Here is a 23,254-nt window from a genome sequence, read left to right on the forward strand (position 1 = left end):
GTGGCTGAAAACATTTCCCTCTCTTCTACAATAAATTTCAAATGGGCTGAGTGCATGGTGTTTGAATGTTAACTCTGCTGAAGTTTGTTTTCCCAGTACAGTTAGCTTATATGAAGCAAGGTAATTGACATTCTGAATTATTTCCCTAAAACTTAATTCCATGGAACAGATGCCATTGCAGCTGGTGAGGGTGGGGACTTTGGAGGTGCTGCAGGTTTATGTGACCAGTTGTGAATAACTAAGCAAGTAGTCTTATATTCATATACAGCTCTAAATTCATTTATTGTTCTCAATAAAATAAAACCAAGCCTTCACTTTTCAGAATTCTTTCTTTCTATTTGAAAAACATACATGCATTTCTTTGCCATACACTGAAACTTCTGTTAATGTTTGCTTTTTGAAAAATAGCACAGCTATCTGATTTTGAGTGATGTGTTCTGTGATCAAGGGGCTTCATCCAGATCTTTTTCACTCAAAGCTCTGGAAACTGCTGTTCAGATTGTGTAAACTAGTCTGTCTGTTTACTGGTCTTCTTTTAAAATTTCTTTTTTACTGATCAAAGAGAAACCAAAGTATTATCTTACTAAATATTTTGCCACAGTTACTTAAACTTTTATTTGAAAAATTTGACAATTAAAATGGTAGAAAGTTTATTTTAAAACATAGAAAAAGTTTCTTTTATTAGATTGTACTGTGTTTGTCAAAAATGGGGTTGTGGTTTAAAAGGAAGATAGATTTGTTTGCTGCTCTTTATACTGTAGGTTTTATGATACATGAGTTTTCTTCTACCTGGGAAATTTTAGATTAGATATAAGCTTATGTTATTATATATGTGCATAAATTCTAATTTTTATTTTGCGGTCGTTGATTTCAGAGTATATCGTGGCTTTCAATGGATACTTTACAGCCAAAGCTAGAAATTCATTTATTTCAAGTGCCCTGAAGAGCAGTGAAATAGACAACTGGAGAATTATACCTCGAAACAATCCATCCAGTGACTACCCCAGTGATTTTGAAGTGATTCAGATAAGAGAAAAACAGAAAGCGGGGCTGCTGACACTTGAAGATCATCCAAACATCAAGCGGGTAACACCCCAGCGGAAGGTTTTTCGTTCCCTCAAGTACATGGAGTGTGAGTACTGTGACCGCGGGTGGGTCTGTATTGGTGTCTGCTTTGCTCAGAAGAGAGGGCAGATATCCACAGTCACACGTGATGTGCTCCCCCTCCACATTCTGCCGCCTGCTTTTGTTTTGAAAATATTCAAACTGACATTATTTGAAAAATAGTAGAGCGACTACCCTATCCCTTCACTTAGTTTCGTTAGTCGTGAATATTTTGTTGGCAGGAATTTAAAAAATAAAAAAGACACTTCATGCTTCTGATAGAAAAAAACCTGAGAGTTTGCAGTAGAGGATGACAGTGATCTTTGTTCTGTGGGAAGTGATTTTCACTCAGGTTCCTCTCAGAACCTTCAGGCTTTGAGGCTGTGATGCCCCTTTGTGCTCTGAAATTAAGATGATGTCTTTGATTCTCCTTTTTACTTGCATTCTGCTTTCAGTATGTGTTTTTGGTTTTTTACGGTATCTTGCAGAATGTCTTTTCCTTGCATTTCATTTTGCTTTTCTCACAGTCTCTTGACCATGCAGGGTCAGGCCTTGGCTGGGCTTAAGTCGTAAGCTGTGCAGGTACGAGGATGGAAGGAATTTGACATTTCTCTTCTGATCAAGGGTTTATTCTTTCCTGCTTCCTTACAACTTGGGCCTGTCAAGATAAGTTTACCATCAAACAACAGATTGCATATTTATTAAATAATATTTCAAAGCAAGTGTATTACCAAAGGAAAGGTTTTTTTTCCCTACTTGTCATAAACTGGGGTAGGAAATTGCTGGTTCAATTATCATTTAGTATCATTTCTTTCATTGGAAGGAAGAAGAAATAAAATTTTGCTTTTCTTTTCTTTTGTCTGTCATATACTAGGCCTGAGCGCCTCTGAGGTTTAAAAAACACCCAGATGAAAAGCTTAACTGATTTGCATATATGATAGTTCTCGAGTCATCTGTGGAATTCAGGTTTCTGACTTCTTCAGAGCTCTTTCTGCTAGTCCAGATGTTTCATGGTGCTTTTTCTCTTTGAAAAGCGATAACCTGAGAACAGTCCAGGAAGATAAAAAGAAATCAAACCTTGTACAATTAGCCAAATATATACATTGTGCCTTTTTTTTTTCTCTTAATCTCAAAGAGCTCCAGCATATTTTAGGAAACATGGAAATGCCTGATTTTAGCACAGGAAGCATAGAATCTCATGGTTGGGGTTCTTTTCCATATAGTCTCCACCGTGGTAGCCAAATGCTGTGCTCGACACTCCGTAAGGCAGTAGTACACCTCTGACAGGCCCAGTCTCTCTTGTTGTTAAGCAGCTTTTTTTAAGTTTTGACTCTTCTCCAAAAATGGGAGGTAATACTGCCTACTGCAAAGTCCTTGCAAAGATAAAAGGAAATATGCCTGTGAAGAGAGCTGAGTAGAGTTCTTAAGCTGTTGTGAGCAGACATTTAGTGTTTGTCATGTCTGTGGCTCTCTTGTTAGGAGGCTTTGCTTTATTTGGGGTTGAAACCTGTCACACTCTGGATCCCATCTGTCTCTGGCTCTGTCCATGGTCCATGAGACAGAGCTAACCTGAATTCCACAAGATAGTACTTACAGGGATGTTGAGGATATCCTTGGTGTTCCCTGTGACCGTTTGTTCTCTGCAGGGTAATAAAAATCTCCAGTTCCTTCAGTGGTTACTCATATGACCTGGCTTCAAGTCCCCCACCATTTTAATTGCTTTCCTTTGAGTACTCTCCATTTCTTCTGCAATGAGTGAAGCCAGAACTGAATTTAGTCCTTCAGGTGTAGTGTGTTCTGCTCCTGGTAAAGCAGAACAGACCCCTCCTTTGTTCTGAGTATTGTTCTTCCATTACAGCCTCCTGTATTGTCCCAGACTGTTGACTGAAGGAACAAAATCAACATGGAAGGTTCAGGACAGAATAATTTCAGTTGCACTGTGCAAATAGTTACCTGATGGAATTGACATGACTGTATTTTTCCAGGTCCCTGTAACTTTACTGGGTGTAGCCTGGTGAGACTGGAATGAAAACAATAGTAATTTGCTTTAGAAACAGAAACTCAGTACTATTACAGATGTGCCCTTTAGAGACTGATTTGAAATACGATTTTTTTCTTCATTATAGCATGGTTTTTGAAAGGTAAGGGGACAACACTTCTGATATTTCTTTTACTTTTCTCTTCCATTAAAAAAAAGTAAAGTACACATAGTAAGCCTCATGCTTTTAGTGCACAGTTTGGCAAATTTCGATAACAGTGTGCTGTCAGGTATCTACCAATAAAATCAAGATATAACATAATTCCACCCCCCACCCCCCACCCCGAAATTCCCTCCAAGTCCTTTGTAATCGTTCTGCTTTTTGAAAGGTGACATTCTAGTAGATAAGCATGGTGGAAACACTGAGTAGTACATGCTAAGAAAAAGGCCATGTTGGTGTTTGGTCGGAGCTAGGTGTCAAGGGATCACAGCTTTTTCCTGTCCAGAAATCCATGCTGAAAGCTGTAAAACTTCACCATTGGTTACTGGATATTTTCTTCAGCAACACCTCCCCCACTTCTGGTTCAGTGAGAACAAATTGCTGATGAAAAATCAGGCATTTCTTCAATTTTAATATCATTGACTTTATTTCTTTAAAAATAATTATTTTATCAGATTGCCTGCCTTACATTGGTTAAAAAATTCCAGGTAGAGAACTATTTGGGAATAATGTGATGGTAAATATAGCTGTGTTGAGAAATTCCTTCTCGCAAATGGGAGAGAATATCGCTTTCCTTCAGAGGGGATTTCAGAGGGAGCCACCGCGCTCACTGTTTGAATGGCTATTTCCTGACAGGTGTCCTGTCCTTTGTGTTTTTTCTCTTCTGATCGTTCTCTTCCCTGGCTCTAGCTGACCCCGCTGTGCCCTGTAATGAGACCCGCTGGAGCCAGAAGTGGCAGTCATCCCGTCCCCTGCGCAGAGCCAGTCTCTCCCTGGGCTCTGGCTTCTGGCATGCCACCGGGAGGCACTCCAGTCGGCGGCTGCTGCGAGCCATCCCACGCCAGGTCGCGCAGACCCTGCAGGCGGACGTGCTTTGGCAGATGGGATACACAGGTGTGTACTGTCAACCTGGAAGCAGCGGAGGGGCTGGGGCCAGGTGGCCACACACGTCTGTCCTCCTGTCTGTTGAGCTGGACACAGTCCGCTGCTCCTGTTGTGCTGGGCATCTGTTTCTGTGGCTTTTCTAATTGTTTAATCCTTCTCACTTTCTGTGTTTGATTTTCCTGTACCGTTTCTGAGGTTAGAAGGGGTAGATTGTGGAGTGTTTCTTTCCTGTCGACACGTGTGCACAAACACTGCGCTGCCCACAGCAGAGCTGACTGGCAGTCCAGTGAAGCTCTGATTTCCCAGGAGACAGGATCCCTCCCGTGTGAAGCCCTGTGTGCAGAACGGCTAGGTGACTGACTGTCACGATTGTTACCTTTTGCATCAGAATAGGAAACAGTATTAGTAACTGTATCCTGGGAAATACAGCTCATATGCAACAAATCAGATTTTTTTCTTACTGATTCATGGTGGCAAAAAATTCCTGTGAAGTTTTGGACCCTGACTTTGAAATGTCAGCCTGTGTCTTCAGCACCCCGTACATCACGGTTTGCCTAGTCTTTCCGTTCCTCCTTGGCTTAGAGACCCTTACCTTAGAGAACCAAAGACCTTTCTGCTACTTAAACTTAACACCTGGTGGACTGCCATTTTATTAAATGGTTGTCTCCTTTTGGTTTATGTTTTTAGGGCAAAAACTTCACAGAACAGAAATTCTCTAATCCTCAGAAAAGCCTTTTTTGTTCCCCCCAAACCAACTAGTTTCCAATATTGTGTGCACATCTTTAAAAAGTAAACAATACATTTTGGTGACTATTTCAGTGTAGTTGATTATTTAACATAGTATTGACACATACACAGCTCTTCTACCGGAGAGGCATTCCCTTCATTACTTCTGTTAGCCTCTCAGTAGTATGAGTATCTTGTAATTTTGTCTGCATGTTTTCTAAAATTGCTTGATCTGACAGCATCAGTTGTATTTCATGTTGGTGTAGATGGTTTTTAGCTAGTATCTAAAGTAGACTTGATACTATAGAAAAGTGTGTAATATAGTGGTTTTCCTTAAAGTGGGGTTTCCCTGCTTGTGGTGGACAGCCCCTCTCTGCAGAGTTCGTTGTCATTAGTGAGCAGGACTGAGTAAGACTTTGACCTGGTCAGAGGTAGGAATGTGCCCCGCCCTGCCCCCGTGGGTGAGTGCTGTGTGCCTGTTCCTCACCCAGGAACCTCTCTAAGGAGATGAAGGGATGGAGACCTGGAGAAAATTACCAGAAGGGGAAAATCAGTCATGGGTGGAAGACTGGGGAGAAGGCGGTTCCACTCCTAAGCATGGGTGACAGTTGAGGGGGGTCCAGAGAGATTTTCTGTTTGTCCTCAGGTCTTAGCAGCAAGTGACGGCAGTCTCCAGTGCGCCCTCTCCTTAGTCTTGGCCCAGCCGGGACCCTGGGCATCTGATGTCACGTGTGCACTTTGGATGAGCGTTGGCCCTAGATCATGTGTCATTCTCTGTGGGTTCTAAGGAGGGTTGTATTTTATAGACAGAAATCCAAAAAGATGATTTCTCCAAACCTGATTTTGCTTGCTTGCTTTTTGGAATTAGGTGCTAACGTAAGGGTTGCTGTTTTTGACACTGGGCTAAGTGAGAAGCATCCCCACTTCAAAAACGTGAAGGAGAGAACCAACTGGACCAATGAGCGAACGCTGGATGATGGTGGGTGGCTGATGCTGGGAGAACCCGAGGGGGGTGTTTTTTGTTCACTTGTGGGCTTTCATCACTCCATCCTCTGTTTGATCAGCTCAGAGGGTATTTTTCTGTGTGTTAATGATTAAACAGTCCCTGCACAACAGTTATTCAGACAGACCCAATGTTTTGTGCCTTCCGCAGAAGCTTTTCTGCATATCTCTGAGGAGGTCAGGAGGTGAGTTTGAGGAGACAGTCCTGGTGGAGGGGCACCTCCCTGTGGGGAAGAGAGCGGGATGTGGGGCTGGCAGAGTGGGGCTCTGAGCGAGGGCAGTGGAGAGGTGAGAGGGTTCTGGGTCTCGGGCTCGGGGGAGGAGTCCACTTGAATGGATGGAGTGAATTGCTGCATCTTGGCACACATTGGCAGCTGTATTTCATGTCTGTTTTCCTTTCGGGCAGCAGGACTGGGCCATGGCACATTTGTGGCAGGTGTGATAGCCAGCATGAGGGAGTGCCAGGGGTTCGCTCCCGATGCAGAGCTTCACATCTTCAGGGTCTTTACCAACAACCAGGTAGGTGTTTTGAGCACCTGTGAAACTTGATGAATTGATGTTAAAATGTAAAAACTAAAAACTAGAGAACGTATACTGGTTTAAAAGCAGCACACATCAGCGATGCTGCGTGCTGTTGGCGTCCCTCATGTGCCTTGCCATCTCCCCTCTGTCTCTCCTGTGTGGCTCCCCACCCCCTTCACTGGCCTCCCTGGAACCTGAGGACCCTGCTTCAAGGCACCACGCATGGGGATCCCTTGGCTCCCATGTCTTGTTCTCCAGTGGGCTGGCCCGAGGCTCCTGTGCACCGCGACTGGGCACAGCTTGAGCACTCTTTCCTGGAGGGAGTGATCGCACGTGTGTGTGTTTGCCGCCCCTGCTGGGCTGACCACCTTGAGCCCAGCACCTGGCATCACGTTGGTTAACATGGGCTTACAAGCTTGTTCCCTCCCTCTGTATTGCAAACACTATTGAAAAGGGGGAGGATCCTAGTATTTATTAATTTTTAAAATTTAATTTTTGTGTGGGGAATAACACAGTTCAAAATTAGCAAGAGGCAGCGTGGGGAGAATTCTCCCATCCCTGCTCCTATCCCGCCGGCTCTTCCCTCACTTCCCCTCCCCTGTGATTGTTTCTTATTTCCTTATCCCCTCTCCTCCCGGAATTTCTTTTGTATATTCAGACAAATATAAATACATTGACTTTTAAAAGCCTTTAAAGATAATTCTTAATCGTTATACTGACTTTTTCCCCTGTAAATTTAATTTTGTATTTTATAAAAATACCTAAATGGCAATACACAAAGTAGATTAACTTTTGTAAGGAAACTATGAGAGAAATAATAACTATCAGTGAAATAATTCTATAAAATAACTTTCATTGCTGCCATTTATCCTTCAGTGTACTTAGGAATAAAGAATATTAGACAAATACATTAAATGATTTAGAAACACTTAATAGATGTGTCTTAGGACAAGTCGTTTTACAAGAGGGGCAGTGGGAAGTTTGGGGTCTTCCCTTGGAAGGAAGGAGCTGGACTGTAGACCTGGAGGGATGGGACTCTCAGCACATCACCCCTCCCTGGAGTCCAGCTCCAAGGACCTAGAAGTTGTGGGTGTAGAAGTTTACATCTCAGAGCATTGTTTGTTCTTGAAATTTATTTCTGAAGTTTGAGTGACTCATGCTGCTAAGACTCTAGCATTTGGAGACATTCGTTACAATACCTAATGGACTGTTTTCAATGAACCAGGTCTCCTACACGTCCTGGTTCCTGGATGCCTTCAACTATGCCATCCTCAAGAAGATCGACGTTCTGAACCTGAGCATTGGCGGCCCTGACTTCATGGACCACCCCTTCGTTGACAAGGTCGGTCCCGCCCTTGACAGGAAGACCTTGCGTTCTGTGACGGCTCCTGCTCTTTCTCGTGCCTCCACTTGGCTTTGTGTCTGATGTGCTTGTGGCTTGTCACCCACGTGGTGACTGCTTTGTGAGGATGTGAGCTGTAGTGACTGGCGTGGGAAGCAGCACACAGTGCCTGAGTGGTTCCTTCTTGCCTGAACACGTGACCTGTCTTTTCTGGCCATGCCTGAAAAGCTTGAGACTGCTCTGTGCGGACCCCTGTCCTGAATCTATCACCTCTGGACAGACTGGCTATCAAATGTAGCACATCTGTAGTGGCCTGGTGTTGCATTTTCAGGTTTTAGTTCTGTTTTTAGGTTATTTTTGGACAACTGTATGTTGACTGTTTAGAAGTGGCAGACTTCCATAAATAAATGCTTGCTAATCTTGTAGGTGTGGGAGTTAACGGCTAACAACGTCATCATGGTTTCTGCTATTGGCAACGATGGGCCTCTTTATGGGTAAGTAGCCCTAATAGGATCGGCCTTAGAGGTATTTTTTTCCTTGAAGAAACTGAAAAACTGTTGTCTGTCTGTGTATCTATCTGTACCTGTGTGTATCTAAAACTTTGTTCTGTGGAAATTTCCAGCTCACACACAAAAGACTTTGTAATGAATCTCATGTACCCATCACTCAGTCCAGCAGTTGTTAACTTGAAGCCAGTCTTGTTTCTGTTTAATTTTTTTTTTTTCACTTTGCTGTGAATAGCAATTTGGAGGCCTGAAGTTTTTTTTACTCTTTCTACCCCCAAAATCAATCAGGAAGGTAAATGTGTTAGAAATAAATGGAATTCCACAGTATTTATTGAGACCCACAGAGCACAAGGCATAGGGGTGAAGAAGTAAACAAGGTGGGTTGCCTGCCTTTTTAAGAAGAATACGACGCAGACACAACAAAACTACGATGAGGAGGGAGCGCAGGGCATGACGGACATGGACTGTGTTTGGGGTTGATGAGAAGCACTAGAGGACAGTGGCACAGAACTGTTCCTTCCTGCTGGGCTGTTGTGGTGAATTAAAGCAGCAGGAGTTACAGGACATTAGTTACTGAATCATAGGCAAGCCTCTGTCTGATTAGAGATCCCAGTTTTCTTTCTACCCGAAGCTCCAGTTTTTATTCTGTAGATGATATATAAATGATCTCTTGTGCTGAAACACTTTTGCAGTGGGTTGTCTGTCACCATTCTTTACTGGGCATCTGAAATTGTGGTTCAGTGCTACAGCAGAGGGTTTGAGGGAACCGTAAAGGCTTCAAGAAGAGAAAATACAGAGCCCGCCCTCAGCGTACCCTGGTCCATAGGAGGAGAGACGCGTGTGCTCCCTCCTAGGCGCGCATCCACGGCACACCCCACAGGGGCACACGCTCTGTCTTACAGTGACATCCTGGGGGAGCAGGCAGTCTGGGGGACAGAGGGAGCTTATGTAGCAGGGTCCAGGGTGTAGGGTTAGGGTGAACTCTATGAAATCAGTGTGTTTATAGGTCAGAACCTATGCATATTGGTAGCCATGGTTCCAGCCTAATAGTTGTTTGGTCAGTGACCTGTCTCTTCATAGGGGTCCAAACTTAGGGATCTTGCAGGGTCCTTAGTCTTGTATGTTGTGACTCATGGGGGAAATTGGTATAAATGTGCCCTAACTACGATTCTGCCACACATAAAATTCAGTTATTAAGTAATCTCATCACATGTTCTTGTTCTTTCTAAAGCTTCTCCTGTTTGCCACTCCCTCATTTCTGACGTCTCTGCTCAAGGCCAGCGCTAGTCAGCTCAGCATCCCTGCGTCACCTGTCGGTTTCCTAGCCCATCCTCCTGCCTTCGGTCTTTCCCACCCCAGCTCTTCCTGCACCAGTGACGAGGGACTGTGGAGGGTGGGGAGGCACAGGAGTGGAGCCAGACAAGTCAGGCTGTGGGACCTTTGCTTCCCTGGGCCCTGGCCATCTGTGGGGGCTGCCAGAACCACCCGGGGCTTCCTGTGAGGATAAAATTAGACCGTAGAGGGAAAGCCGTGAATACCCAGCCTCTGTAAGTGGTGGCTGTGCTTTTTCCTTTCTTTTTTGTGTGTTTCTGCTGTTAAAACATAGCAGAGCAGTTTTCTTAATTAAGAATCTGCTGTGGACCATGATTGCCTGATCAAATTTAAATTTTTCTCCATGGTTTTCAAGGTCCTCAGTATTGTAGCCTGGAGTCAGCATACTTTTTCTGTAAAGGATCAGGTAGTAAATAATTTAGTCTTAGCAGGTCATGTGGTGTTTGTTGCAACCAGTCACCTCTGTAGTGTGACAGCAGCAGGGACGTGTGCGAATGGACAGGTGTGGCTGTGTTCCCAGAACACTATTTACAAAACCAAGTGAGGGCATGACAGCGGTAGCCTGGTGCTCCGGACTCGGCCTCCCCTCACCTCCCCGCCTACGTCTTCCTCAGTTTGGGCTCTCCCCCTGGAAACCAGGCTTCTCCATCTCCATCACCACCACCCCTACACTGCTGCTGGCCCTCCTGGCTTGCCTTTCATTCCCGTCACACAAGCTCTTTCACATGCCATTCTGGCTGAAATCCTGTGACTTCTGTGAGCAGTCACGCTTGGTGGCTTCTAATCAAAGAGTCGCTCATGTGGTTGCGTTAGAGAGAGTCCCAGGAGGGGAAGCCCCCAGGTCAGGCTCGTGTATGTTCACAAAGCCTGTGGAGATCGAGCAGCTGCCAGCTGCTTTGTGGGGCGAGAGTGTCTCAGTCACCGTGGCCGAGTGTGTGCGGCGTGGCTTCCTACCTGGGCGTCGGATAGGGCTGGTCAGGTGACTGTAACGCACTCACAGAGCCCGGTTGTTGATCATAGACAGTGCTGATACTCTGGGGGCAATGCTCGTGTCCCCGTTGACACCCCTTGCTGGGAGCTCTCTGGGTCCTGCACCCTGGACACTTAGACAGTCTTTCACAGTGCCAGGGAGTCTGCAGCTGCGGTTCCCCCTTTGCAGCACCAGCAAAGATTTTTTTTCATGTTTTCCCTTATGTTTTAAAGGCTTAAAGCACACTGAGTAGAGGGACTGGCAAGTAGAGAGAGGGTGGGAAGGTGGCATGTTTTTGTATCAGCTTCAGTGGGAAATTCTGTCAGTGACTCTGTCCTCATCTCAGCTCTTTGATTTCATAGAAATTTATATACTTTTAATGTCAGCCAATGAAAAAGTCACTGTTGGTGCCCTGGACAACCCTCTGGTAGCATGTTGGTAGCCAGTGAGCTAAGGAGTCAGTGCCAGGGTCGACTCAGTGTGGTTTAGAACAGTAGAAACTTGCTACTAAAATCACTTAAGCCACTTGGGATCAGTGGTGGTTAAAGAGGCCGGTTTTTGGGTATTGGAGCTGTGGTAGATAAAGCCCAGGAAGTTTCATAACAGGTTGTTCTATACTTTCATCTAGTTCAACTTCATCTTGATTTGTATGTTGACTTTGTAGTTTAAACTTTTTTGTCATTATTCATATCCCCATCATTTCTTTGCAGGTCTAGTGCCCTTGAGATACTGGGGAGAGTTGCATGGTTTTTCCTTTGCATCCAGGCCTTCCCTCTGAGGAGCTCTGGGTCACTGAGTAATACTAGTCACCCCCATGGTTCCTGTGTGGAAGGGGAGCACCTGCACGAGACCAGTTGAGACTTTAACTTTCTGACTCTGACCATGGCAGGTGCCAGTGTGTGGCTGCAGTTCCTCCCCAGAGAGATCGGGGTCTAGTTGGGGAGGCAGGAGGAACACACTTGCAGCAGTGGGAATTGATGTGAGAATGTGTACGTAGGTGATGAGCTGTGATGGTGATGAGTCTTGTGAAGTTCAGAGAAAGGGGGTCCTTCCTGCCTAGCAGTAGTGAGGGAGGAAGTGAGTCTTGGGCCGGAGCATGATCAGTTGACAGGGAGGGAAAGAAAGAGAGGGTGTCCCAGGTGCAAGGAGAGAATTGAGCCACAGAGGTGGCCATGAGTGGATCAGTTCACCACAGCCGCACGGGTGAGGTCACAGAAGAGCCTGCTGCCGTCGTAGACTTTTCTGGGAGTATTTGCCCTTATTTGAATTACTCATTTAAAATTGTTCCTCTGCCCTTGTGTTTTTGTGTCTCAATGCAGCACTCTGAACAACCCTGCTGACCAGATGGATGTCATCGGAGTGGGCGGCATTGACTTCGAGGACAACATCGCCCGCTTCTCCTCTCGGGGCATGACAACCTGGGTAGGTGGTGCATCTTTAGTTGAACGTGCCTCCTGGGGTCATTGGTGTGAGAGCCAGGGTGCAGCTGTCAGGGCACGGGGAGGGGAGGAGGAGCAGCCTACGGGGTCACCCAGCCTTGGGGCAAGAGCTCCGGCCCCTTCAGCTTCTGAACCTCCGGCCAGTGTTGATTCTGACTGTTTTCATGGCTCCACTTTTAAATTTACTTCTAAGTAACTCATTATTTAGGTTAGTTGGATTCGTACCCACTGGTCCTAACTAGTTGAAAGGGGAGGAGCAGTCCTCTGTGCTGGGTAGGATGAGTTTTTAACCTTAAGAAGCAGGAAAAGCCAGTGAGAACAGCTTACTATCAACTCTGCTAACATGGAAATAACTGCATTTAGCTAGATGAAACGAAATAACGCCAGCATGTTAATTAGTTCGGCTGCTTGAGGTTTAATTATGCAACAGACTCATCTTCCTTTGCCCTCTGAGCAGAGCCTGGTTCACTGTGATGCTCCCTCAGGCCGCGCCTGGGCGCTCTTACCTGCCCTGCACCCCCTCAAACTCCCGGCACGGGCTCTGACCCAGCTGTCATGTTGTCGGCTTTTATCAGAGCCTGTGTTTTAATGGCATTTTGAGCAATATTCCTGAGTAATCTGCAGTTGAGCCGTCTTTAAATCAGTGTCCCACATATGTGGATCCAGAGTCTGTTTATGTCTGATTGCCAAGAAGGATCTTTTTCACTTTTAATTGGTGTGCTTCTTTCTTACAGAATATAAGATTCTGTTGTAACTCATTTTGCCCCAATTTTCGGGAAGCTTAAGAGAGTACTCAATTAAAATCTTATCCCAAGTTACTTGTACAATTATACTTACTGTTCCAAATCATTCTTTCCCCTCTGTAACAGACTGAAATATCCAGTCATAGTCATGTACTTTTTTCCCTGTGAAGAAAGGTGTTTCATTTTTTCTAATTTTTAATTTTAATTTTTGATTTTTCTAACATTTAAAATGTTTGAGTTACCTAGAAACCAGTTTGCACTTTTTAGTCTTGCATGTTAGCAAAATTAAAAATAATCCATTTTTCAAATGCTTTATAACATTACTATCCTGGTTATCATAAAACACACTAAAGATTATTTTTTTGTATTATTATTTAAGCTCCTCTTCTGAACTGCAGTGAATTTCAGACTAAAACCAGTACCATACTAAGGTTACACTATATTTGGATAACCCATGTTTCTCTTCCGGTTTTATTCACTCGTAATTGACCATGGCCGTGTGCTGTGGTAGGAACCACACTGCTGTCATTTATAGGAGCTGCCGGGGGGCTATGGCCGTGTGAAGCCTGATATTGTCACCTATGGCGCTGGCGTCAGGGGCTCTGGCGTGAAAGGCGGGTGCCGGGCCCTCTCAGGGACCAGCGTGGCTTCTCCAGTGGTGGCCGGCGCTGTCACCTTGCTGGTGAGGTGAGTGTTGCTCAGCAGGGGGAGGTTTCATCAGCAGACCAGGCCACTGGAAGGCTGCCAAGTGATTGGTCCCGAGGCAGGTGCAGGAATGAGCACTTCCATTCTCATCTTAAGTGGGCTTTCCTGGGGTAGCTCCTGTTAGATACAAAACAAGATTTTAGGGGTGTCATGTTTGTTTACCTACAGGTTAGGATAGTCTGATTTTCTTCTTTTACTGAGAGAAAGTGAGCAAGTACGCGATTATTCCCCCCAGCACAGTCCAGAAACGTGAACTGGTGAATCCGGCCAGTATGAAGCAGGCCCTGATTGCGTCAGCCCGGAGGCTTCCCGGTGTCAATATGTTTGAGCAAGGCCACGGCAAGCTGGATCTCCTCCGAGCCTATCAGGTCCTCAGCAGCTACAAACCACAGGCCAGGTTGGTATGCTTGCCTTTTGAACAGGCCTTTCTTTTCTCTGCTGGGCTCCAAGGCAGGTTTTCCCTTGGCACACAATGTTGGCCTCAAAACAGCCAGTGCCTGATGTCATAGCAGTCGGGGGTCTCAGGGAGAACTTCATGCTGCTGCTGCCACAGGGTGCCACTGGCAGAACTGCTTTCCACCTCCTGGTCTTCTGTTATTTGTCACATAAATGGTTGAAATAATGACTTCGTATTTCTTTTCACTTTCTTTTTTTAAGACAAAAATGTAATGAAAATTGGTCAGTGTCTTTTTACTTTTTAAAACTTTCTTTTGAAATAATCTTAGGTTTACAGAAACTTCCAAGTGTAGAAGTTGTCATACACCCCCTACTCTGCTTCCCGTAAGGCTGGCTCCTTAACTGGCCCTCACTCCACAGCTGGAGCTGATAGATGCACGCTGGTGCTGTGCGGCCACGAATCTGCATACAGTTGCACAGCGGCCGGCTTCCCCCTCATGTTCTCCGTCTGCTCTGGGATCCAGGCCCGTTGTGGCGTGTAGTTCCCGTGTCTCCCTGATTACCTCCGACCTCTGATGTCTTGTCATCATTTGTGACTCTGAGTCCTCTGGGGGTGCTGGCTGCTTACTTCATTCATGGTCTCTTGATGTGCGTTTATTGATGCTCATGATTAGTGTGAAGTGATGTATTTTTGGCAAGAATTCTTTTTCACTTTTTGTTTTGAAATGATTTTAGATTCACAACAATTTTAAAAATGAGTACATGAGGACTCATTAATCCTTCAGCAGCTTTCCCTGATGTAACATCTTTCATAACCATAGCACATGCCTCAAAGTCTGGAAATTAGCATTGATCCATTATCATCGACTAACCTGCAGACTGTGTCTGGAGTTCAGCCAGATTTTCCCCACCCCTGCCCTTCGCCTGGTCCAGGATCCAGGCCAGCATCCCACATTATATTTAGCAGTCGCATCTTCTTGGTCCCCTCCAGTCCTTCCTTTTATCGCTGGTGGTGTTCTTCTGCATTATTGGATTCGAGTGATGTCGGTCAGGATCTTCCAGGAGCAGACATGGGGTTAGACATCCGAGAGATGTGTTGGGAGGAGGGGACCTGTGAAGGATAAAGGGAAGGAGGCAGGACTCCCCTGCTTATCTGACACCTGTGAAAAAGAGGAGGGAGGTGGGGAGAGGACCCTGACAATGCAGTATGGGTCTAAAATCCGTTTCCGCTCATGGGGAATCCCTGAATTAAAGTTGACTGTTAAGAGGAGCCTGTGTCCCTTGGGGCTGGGCCTGCCCTAGTGCCCTCTGTGCTTGGTCGGATGTGGTGGGGGGTGCAGAGATGTCTATCAGCCAGGCTCCGAGCAGGCAGTCTGGTGCTGTAGGTAGCTCTGCCAGATGTCTCTGCTGCTGTCACCCTTTGTTCCTCTGTGACTGCTGAGTGTCTTAGAGGATGCACTTGAAGGTGATCTTGTTTCTTTACATACTTTCACTCACTGCATTTAGCATCTATTGATGGTTCCTGCCTGTACTGGTTATCACTCTAGACATTGTCCCACAGTGACTTTCTCTCGTTGCCTCTGCATTTATGAATTGAAATTCTGCTGTAGGGAAGAGAGCTGACCTTCTCTCATTTATTTATTTATTCAATGACATCAGTATGGACACATAGATATTTACTTTACTCTGTAGATTGTGATCTAATAATGCCATTGTTTATTTCATTGCTCACTTTGCCCCAGATTTGGCTCTCTGGGGCTCCCTCTGGTTGGCTCCCGTGTCTTTCCAGTGTGTCCATCAGTTGGGGAGCACTTTCTCACTTTCTGGCAGTATTTACATGCCCAGTGTTGATATCGGTTCTTTGTCCAAGCAGCCGTGGTCTTCTCATTGGAGAGCAGGATTTAGAAACTGACACCTGGGGATGTCAGAGAGGGTGATGTTTGTGTGTAGTTCTTTTATCTTTAGCTTTATAGCATATAGTCGTACTGTTTTCCAAAGTTACTTAATTTCTTTTCTTCCTCCCTACCAACCCCATCTGTCTGGTTTTGCTATTTATTTTCAATACAGTTGAGTTCATTTGTTCATATTCTTGTTTCTTTCTGGATCCCTCCCCCATCCTGGTTGACTTCACCTAGTTATGTGTTGGGTTGTGAAACACTGCCATGGCTCCAAAGTCAGAACTGCACGCAGAGGATAGCTGGAGGGGTGTTGCTACCTCACCCTTCCTGGCCCTGTCCCCTCCACCCCCGTGGGTGACAGTCTCGTTAGTTTTTGATTTGTCCTTTTTGTATTTCTACCTGTTCTCTTACAGCCCCTTCCTTACCTGCAGGATAGCATTACTGTAAATACTCTTTTGTACTTTTTTCCTCTAAACAGCATCCTGGAAGTCACTTTGAATCAGTTCATAGAGCTCTTTCTCCTTTTTTTTTTTTTTTTTTTTTTTTTAACAGCTTCAGAGCGTGGAGACGTGGAAATCATTGTTTATTCAAGCACGTATCTATATATGGGCATTTAAATTGTTGCCAGTATTTTGTAATTGTGAGCTGCTTATGCCTGTATTTCATTTTTGTTGGCAGTGTGTCTTCGGGGAAGGGTCCTAGAAGTGGGGGAGCCAAGTCAAAGCTGAGAGCAGAGTCTCTGTTTCCCTGCTGTTCGCTTCCACAGTGATGTGGGTGCCTGCCTATTTACCAGAGCCTCCCCGACACACTGTCCTGTCTTGCTTTTTACTTTCTGCTAATCTGACACATGGGAAGTGATATCTCAGTGTTGTTTTAATTTGCATTTCTTGGGTTAAGAGTCAGTTTGGACATTTTGTATGTGATTAAGACTATTTTTATATATTTTTTGTGAAAGGTCTCTTCATTTCTTTTCCCCAATTTTCTCAGAGGTTTTGTCCCTTGGTTTTATTTTTAAGAGTTTTTTGTATATTAGGGTGAGTAACCCTTTACTGCAGCTATTTCTCCCAGTTTGTCAGTCGCCTTTTGACTTTGCGGAAGTGTTTTGGGCCATGTGGTTTCTTCTTTTTTTATAACCAAGTTTGTTAGTCTTTTGTTGTTGCCATCCCTGGATTCTGAGGCACAGAACACCTTCTCTGCACTGGGGTGAAAGAGAGACTCACCCATGTTTTCTTGTAGCACTTGTTTCTTTTATTTATTTGAGGCTCTCTGATCCATTCAGAGGTTATTCTTGAATATGGTGTGAGGTATGGATCTAATTTTAGCTTTTGCCGAGTGGCCACCCATTTGTCCCAGCTTCAGTTATTAAAAAGTCCATCTGCCCTGCCCCTGTGATTTGAAACCCTGAGTCCAAGGGCTGTCCTCGCTGTCCACCAGCCACAACCACAGGGTTCCAGGCTGGCAGGAGGGAAGAGATGACACCCACATGTCCCCAGGCTATGCGGGCTGGCCCGAAAGCCTCCTGGGTGCAGGCAGCTTTCTGAAGCCAAGTGCCGAGCAGCCCTGGAGCAGGTCCTCTAAGGCTCAGGTCTACCACGTTGAGGCTTCCCTGCCGTCGTGTGGCTCTGTCACCACTTCCAGCACCATCTACTCCAGCACTGAATTCTTTGTTCCAGTTTGAGCCCTGGCTACATTGATCTGACCGAGTGCCCCTACATGTGGCCCTACTGCTCCCAGCCCATCTACTACGGAGGAATGCCCACCATCGTCAATGTCACCATCCTCAATGGCATGGGGGTCACGGGAAGGATCGTGGACAAGGTGAGACTGCCCTCTGGCCAGCGGTGAACTTAGACATGGCCCAGACTTCCTCCTGCGGTTAAAAGGGACAGGTCCTCTTCCTGCCCGGGTGCCGGGGATTGGAAGCAGTGGTTTGTTTTCCCGAGTCCATTACAGGTAAGTCAGGGATAAGTGACTGAAATCAGTTTGCTACTCTTTTACTTTGACATCTTGAGTTAGGCTCCTGAGTCAACTAATGACATTTGAGTCTTCGTCTTTACAGTTTCCCATCTGTAATGAGAGGCCCACTCGTAATTATTTCACTGTGTAATGAGCACAAATGGGCCTTCAAGTTTAGAAGGTATGGTCTTTATTTGAATTTTGTCTTTATAACTTTTTTACATTCATTAGGTAAACATTATCACAACAATAAAGGGTAGGGGGAAAAAGAGAAAAATGAATTTAGCCCCACACACTAATGGAGCGCACTGTTTTAAAAATATTATTATTTCTCAGCCCTTATCTGAAATATATATTTTTTGTTACCTTTGTATGGTAGGCAGAAATTTAGTTTTTTTTTCAGTTCTCATGTTACAAACATTTAAAAACGTAACTATATATACAGCACCAATGTTCTTTTTAATGGTTGTTTGATGCTATATAGAATTGTTCAATCCTAATTTACTTACTATCCTTTTTTGAACAATTAGATGGTTTTCTTTAGCTGTAAATATCTTACTGAATATCTTTGCATATATGGTTTTCTTTCCTGCTGAGTTATTTTCTTAACATAAACTCCCTGGATTAGAATCCTGAGTAAGAGGTGTGGACGTTATTATGGCTCTTGGTACAGAATACCAGATTCTTTCCAAAAGGAGAGTTATGTTAGCCCAGACTGCCACCAGTGGTAAACAGGGATAGTGTCTCTGCACTGAATAATATGTCTTTTTTTCCCCTAATTCATGAGGTTTTAAAAAATTGAGGTAAAATTCACATAGCATAAACTGCACCTTTTAAATTGTGCAATGAGTGGTCGTGAGTGTATTCACAAGTAGTGATGCAACCATGACTACCATGTGATTCCAAAGCATTTGCATCACTCAAAAAAGAAATCCCTATTAACAGTCCCTTCCTATCCCTCTGCCTCAGCCCCTGGCAATTCCATGGAGTTACCTGTTCTGGGTGTTTCACACACATGGACTCCTACGTCACGTGGTCATTTGTGACTGAGCCTAACATCTGTAGGGCTCATCCGTGTTGGACACGGATGCTCCTTCTTATGTGCTTGCTCCTTCTTATGACTGAATACGGTTCACTGTCCGGATAGACCCCGCTTTGTCAGTTGATGGACATTTGGTTTGTTTCTACGTGGTCCATCTTTTTCATGTTAAATGTATAGTTAAATCTAACGTTCAATTTAATATATACTTTTTCAGTTGTTTGTAAGGTGGATGTCTGCACGTTTGTTAACCGATTCCTCTTGGGTGAATTAGCTTTTCACTTCCTTTGGCCCATTTCTTATGAGCATTTAGATTGTCCCTGTCAGTCTGACACAGGATCTTTACATCGTAGAGAAATTAACCATTGTGTGTTTCATACAGAAAGATCTTCCAGATTATTGTTTTCTTGTCTCTTTAATATTAGAGGTGGTTTAAAAACTTGGGAGTGGAGGAAATTCTGTAAAAGTTTCACATTTTTATGTAGTTGAGTTTTCATCTTTTGTGATTTCTTCTTTTGTTTCAAAAATTAGAAAAGTTAGCCCTCCAGAAATATTTTTTAAAATCTCAATTTTATTTTCTCCTCTCTTCCCTTTTATGCTTGTTAAATATTTAATGTTTGTCTGTGTTGAGTTAATTTGATGTGTAGTATAAGAGATGGATGAAAGTTAGCTTTTAGCTCAGGTTTTAGCCAGTGGTTTCAGAAGCATTTATTAAAAATCTTTTTCCTTTCTCTTTGTTTGTGATGCTGTTTTTCTTCTTTTTCACAATTTTTTTAGTGTGCTGACTCTTGGGGAGCAGATGATTGCTCTCTAGCTGGTGAGGGAAATGAGTAGTTCAGGTTAGTTTGAAATACTGGTTCGTTGTAAGAGCTGATGTGTGTTTCTTCCTGGTGGGGCATGCTCCCCTGAGGCTCCCCTCTCCCCGATCCTGAAGCCTGAGAGACAGGCCAGGTGGGCGGCCCTCTTCAGAGTCTGGCCAGCTCTCCCTCGGGTCCTCCGCCACACTCTGCCTGCCCAGTCATGGGTGTCAGAATCCAATTGGTGACAGTTTGCGTCCATGTTCTTTTATTATTTTATTCTGTTCAAGCAATGTGATTCTTTAAGCATGTAGCTAATTGAGATCTAACTCTAAATCGAGAATTTTCATTTATGTAAGATCTCTATCAGATAAAATTTCCAAAGCCATGTGTTCTGCCGCCCCAGCCCCCTTTTTAAGCTTGGGGAAAAAAATCCTCTTTAGAATTGGAGGCTGTCAGAAATGGTGTTTCTAGACTCTTCTTGTGGATGGTGGTCCAGACCATGCGCAGGTGGATTTGGTTATAGGTGGCTTAGTGTCCATGTGTCCACCTCATTTTGCCCTGTTCATTGAGGTATTTCAACATTACGATGCAGGTAATTGGGGAACGGAGCTCCTCACCTTGTCCTTGGCTTGTTCTCTCCTGCAGCCGGAGTGGCAGCCCTATTTACCACAGAATGGAGACAACATCGAAGTTGCTTTCTCTTACTCCTCAGTGCTGTGGCCTTGGTCAGGCTACCTGGCCATTTCCATCTCTGTCACCAAGAAAGCCGCTTCCTGGGAGGGCATCGCACAGGGGCATGTCATGGTCACCGTGGCCTCCCCAGCAGAGGAGGAGGTAAGTGGGTGCCTGGAGGGGCTCGAGGGAAGGGGAGGGGTGGATGGAATGTGTGGGGACTTGGATGTGAGGTGCAGGTGGTGGGCGTGGTGGGCTCTGGGCAGCGATTGGGGGTCCAGGCCTGGGGAGCGGCTGTAGTGACAGGTCACTCACTCAGTAAATGAGGTGCCAGATTTCAGCCTCAAAATGATTGCACAGAATTGGGTTAACCCTTTGTAGTCTAGTCATTTTTAGGAGCCAGGTACCTTAAATTTGAAGTCAAAACGAATTTTTATGGCATTATGATACGTGAATGTTCTTTCCTGCCTTTGTTGTTATTATAAATTCTTGTGTTCAGGCTATTTGGGCTAAATTGATAAATAAAAGTGAGTTTTCAAACCTGAAAACCTGGAAGTTTCTTCTGGACAAAAGAGACATTTCAAATTTCTTCTATTTTCAGTCCAAAAGTGGTACAGAACAGACTTCCACAGTGAAGCTCCCAATTAAGGTGAAGATAATCCCTTCTCCTCCTCGAAGCAAGAGGGTTCTCTGGGACCAGTACCACAACCTGCGCTACCCGCCTGGCTACTTCCCCAGGGACAACCTCCGGATGAAGAACGACCCTCTGGACTGGTGAGCACTGCAGCCCCGTCCCTCATTCCTCAGCAGGACACTCCTCCTCCTGCAGCCCAGACTCTGTCGGCTCCTGTCACACTGTTGGGTGCCCTGCTGTTCTGTCTGACTCGCACGGTTGTGCAGTGAAGCCACCCTTGAAGTCCTCCTTGGTCACCTTCCTACCCTGACTGCTGTTGGCTCAGTCAGCACATCCCATTGGGCCTTCTTCCAGACAATGGCAAACCCTGCCAGTCTGTTCCGCCCTCCTTCCGGAGTCTTCATCCCTTCCCAGGGGTGACAGAGCTTCCTGATGAGTCTCACTGCTGTCCTCACTCCCCCAAGTTCCGTTCTCTGTATAGCAGTCCTGGTAATTTCGAAAACCATGAATTCTATCACAGTTTGCTTAAAACTGCTGTGGCTGCCGAGCCAGACTTGGGGTGAGTCCTGCTCTCCCCTCCAGACCCCGCCTCACACGGCCCCTCACCTGGGGTTGCTGGGCTGACTTCCTCTTGCCCACACGCCAAGCTCATTTCTGCCTTAGAATTAAATATAAAAGTTTGGACTTGACACTGAATGTTGAGGGAGGAGGAAGCATGGAAGAACTTGGACAGGACACTTACAAGGTCAGACTCGCTCTTTATAAACAGGGTGTCTCTGGAAGGCAGATGGGATTGGCTCGGACCACAGACAGGTGGACAGAAAGTGGGAAGAAGCTGTTGTAATGGCTGTGGACTCACAAGTGGCAGATAGGGGACCCCTGGAAGTTTCCATGGGGCAGGTGGCCTACACAGAGCACACCACTGTGTGAAACGGCACGTTTGTGGGGCGGGGTAGACAGGTGAGCGGTGGCTGTGATGTGAAGTCATCTGTGCTGCTGCCAGCGGGTACAGCACACAGGGCACTGTGCCCCCCTCCCAGTGTGTCCAGGGCAGGCGGTGCTAGCCTGTCACATGTGTGCCACTTCCAGAGTGGCCTGTCACATGTGTGCCTCTGCCAGAGTGAGGCTCAGTGTACTCTATGCAACATTGCTTTGGCCGTTTCTTCTCATTGTTTTATCTCCTTCATGCCCGTGCCGGGCAGGTGGTTTTCTGTTAGCAGCCACTGTACATGCAGCCCAGGGAGAGCTGATCTGAAAAGCTGACTTCATGCTGAGGACCTGGGCTGCGGGGCCTCTGGGGATGACGTTGCTGCCCCTTCAGAGCCAGCCAGGTCTCAGAAGTCAGCTCTGTGGCCGTGGGGCTTTTATCTCGAGTGTAGGCTGATGGTCTTAGTGCCGGGCTTCCTGTGCTGCAGGAATGGCGACCACATCCACACCAACTTCAGGGACATGTATCAGCACTTGAGAAGCATGGGCTACTTCGTTGAAGTCCTTGGCTCCCCCTTCACCTGCTTTGACGCCAGTCAGTATGGTAAGTGACGGCAAGGTGCTGGCCAGGGAGCCCCAGCCAGCAGGGGGGTCGTGGGGGAGTCGTGGGGGTTAGGATCTCCTGGTCCCGGTGGAGGCCCAGACCAGGCTCCCGAGAGAGTGGCCCGTGTTCCTGACATTCAGCTAAAATCTGAAACTACCAGGAAGGTTGGGGACAAGGACATTTGTATACTTTTGTCTTAATTTTTTTTTTAAGTAAAAGAAACTCTAGCAGGGGATTTTGCTTCTTTTCAGGTGAGTGAAACACCCTTATATTGGGCATCAGCAGTGAAACAGAAGGCCACGGCTGGTTGCTGTCTGTGAGCTGTGGGACCCTGGTCCTTTTTTTTTCCACCCCCTTCTGAAGTGGATCAGGGGCACAGACCAAAATATTAGAAACCAGTAATGAGATGTTGACATCAGTAAAATACCATGTTTCTGAAACAGTGACATCCTCTTGGTGAGGTGGCGGTTCTCAAACCTGGGTGCTCTGTCCCTCAGGAACTCTGCTTATGGTGGACAGTGAGGAGGAGTACTTCCCTGAGGAGGTGGCCAAACTGCGGAGGGATGTGGATAATGGCCTTTCCCTCATCGTCTTCAGTGACTGGTACAACACATCCGTGATGAGGAAAGTCAAGTTTTATGATGAAAACACGAGGTACTGATACGAACTGATATTTGGATAAGAAATTTGACTTTATTGGAGTTGAATTCTATCCAAGGAATACTTAAACTGATCGTTTGACCCGTTGGTGGTCTTTTTGGCTGTTAGAGACAGGTTTAGACGCCTGGTTAAGGCAAGCTCTCTCTCCATTGGTCGAGATGTTCTTGAAAGTGGCTTGTTAAGTAAGGAAACTG

General features: G+C 45.6%; 1 protein-coding gene across 6 annotated transcripts in view; it reads left to right on the plus strand.

The window, feature by feature from the left end:
• MBTPS1 (membrane bound transcription factor peptidase, site 1) overlaps positions 1-23,254 on the plus strand; it is a 47,295-nt gene that overhangs the window by 11,698 nt on the left and 12,343 nt on the right. For 5 of the 6 annotated variants that reach the window (XM_064488926.1, XM_064488924.1, XM_064488927.1 and 2 more), the window contains 14 exons: positions 875-1,132; positions 3,993-4,196; positions 5,782-5,892; positions 6,322-6,434; positions 7,663-7,779; positions 8,206-8,273; positions 11,907-12,009; positions 13,305-13,456; positions 13,710-13,871; positions 17,442-17,586; positions 20,209-20,397; positions 20,837-21,009; positions 22,285-22,400; positions 22,898-23,054. In XM_064488926.1, the coding sequence (XP_064344996.1) occupies positions 875-1,132; positions 3,993-4,196; positions 5,782-5,892; positions 6,322-6,434; positions 7,663-7,779; positions 8,206-8,273; positions 11,907-12,009; positions 13,305-13,456; positions 13,710-13,871; positions 17,442-17,586; positions 20,209-20,397; positions 20,837-21,009; positions 22,285-22,400; positions 22,898-23,054 (2,068 nt within the window). The remainder of the gene's footprint in view (positions 1-874; positions 1,133-3,992; positions 4,197-5,781; positions 5,893-6,321; positions 6,435-7,662; positions 7,780-8,205; positions 8,274-11,906; positions 12,010-13,304; positions 13,457-13,709; positions 13,872-17,441; positions 17,587-20,208; positions 20,398-20,836; positions 21,010-22,284; positions 22,401-22,897; positions 23,055-23,254) is intronic. The other variant, XM_064488928.1, reaches the window with a different exon arrangement.

The sequence above is a fragment of the Camelus dromedarius genome, chromosome 9 (genome assembly GCF_036321535.1).
Source record: "Camelus dromedarius isolate mCamDro1 chromosome 9, mCamDro1.pat, whole genome shotgun sequence".
NCBI classification, from domain to species: Eukaryota; Metazoa; Chordata; class Mammalia; order Artiodactyla; family Camelidae; genus Camelus; species Camelus dromedarius.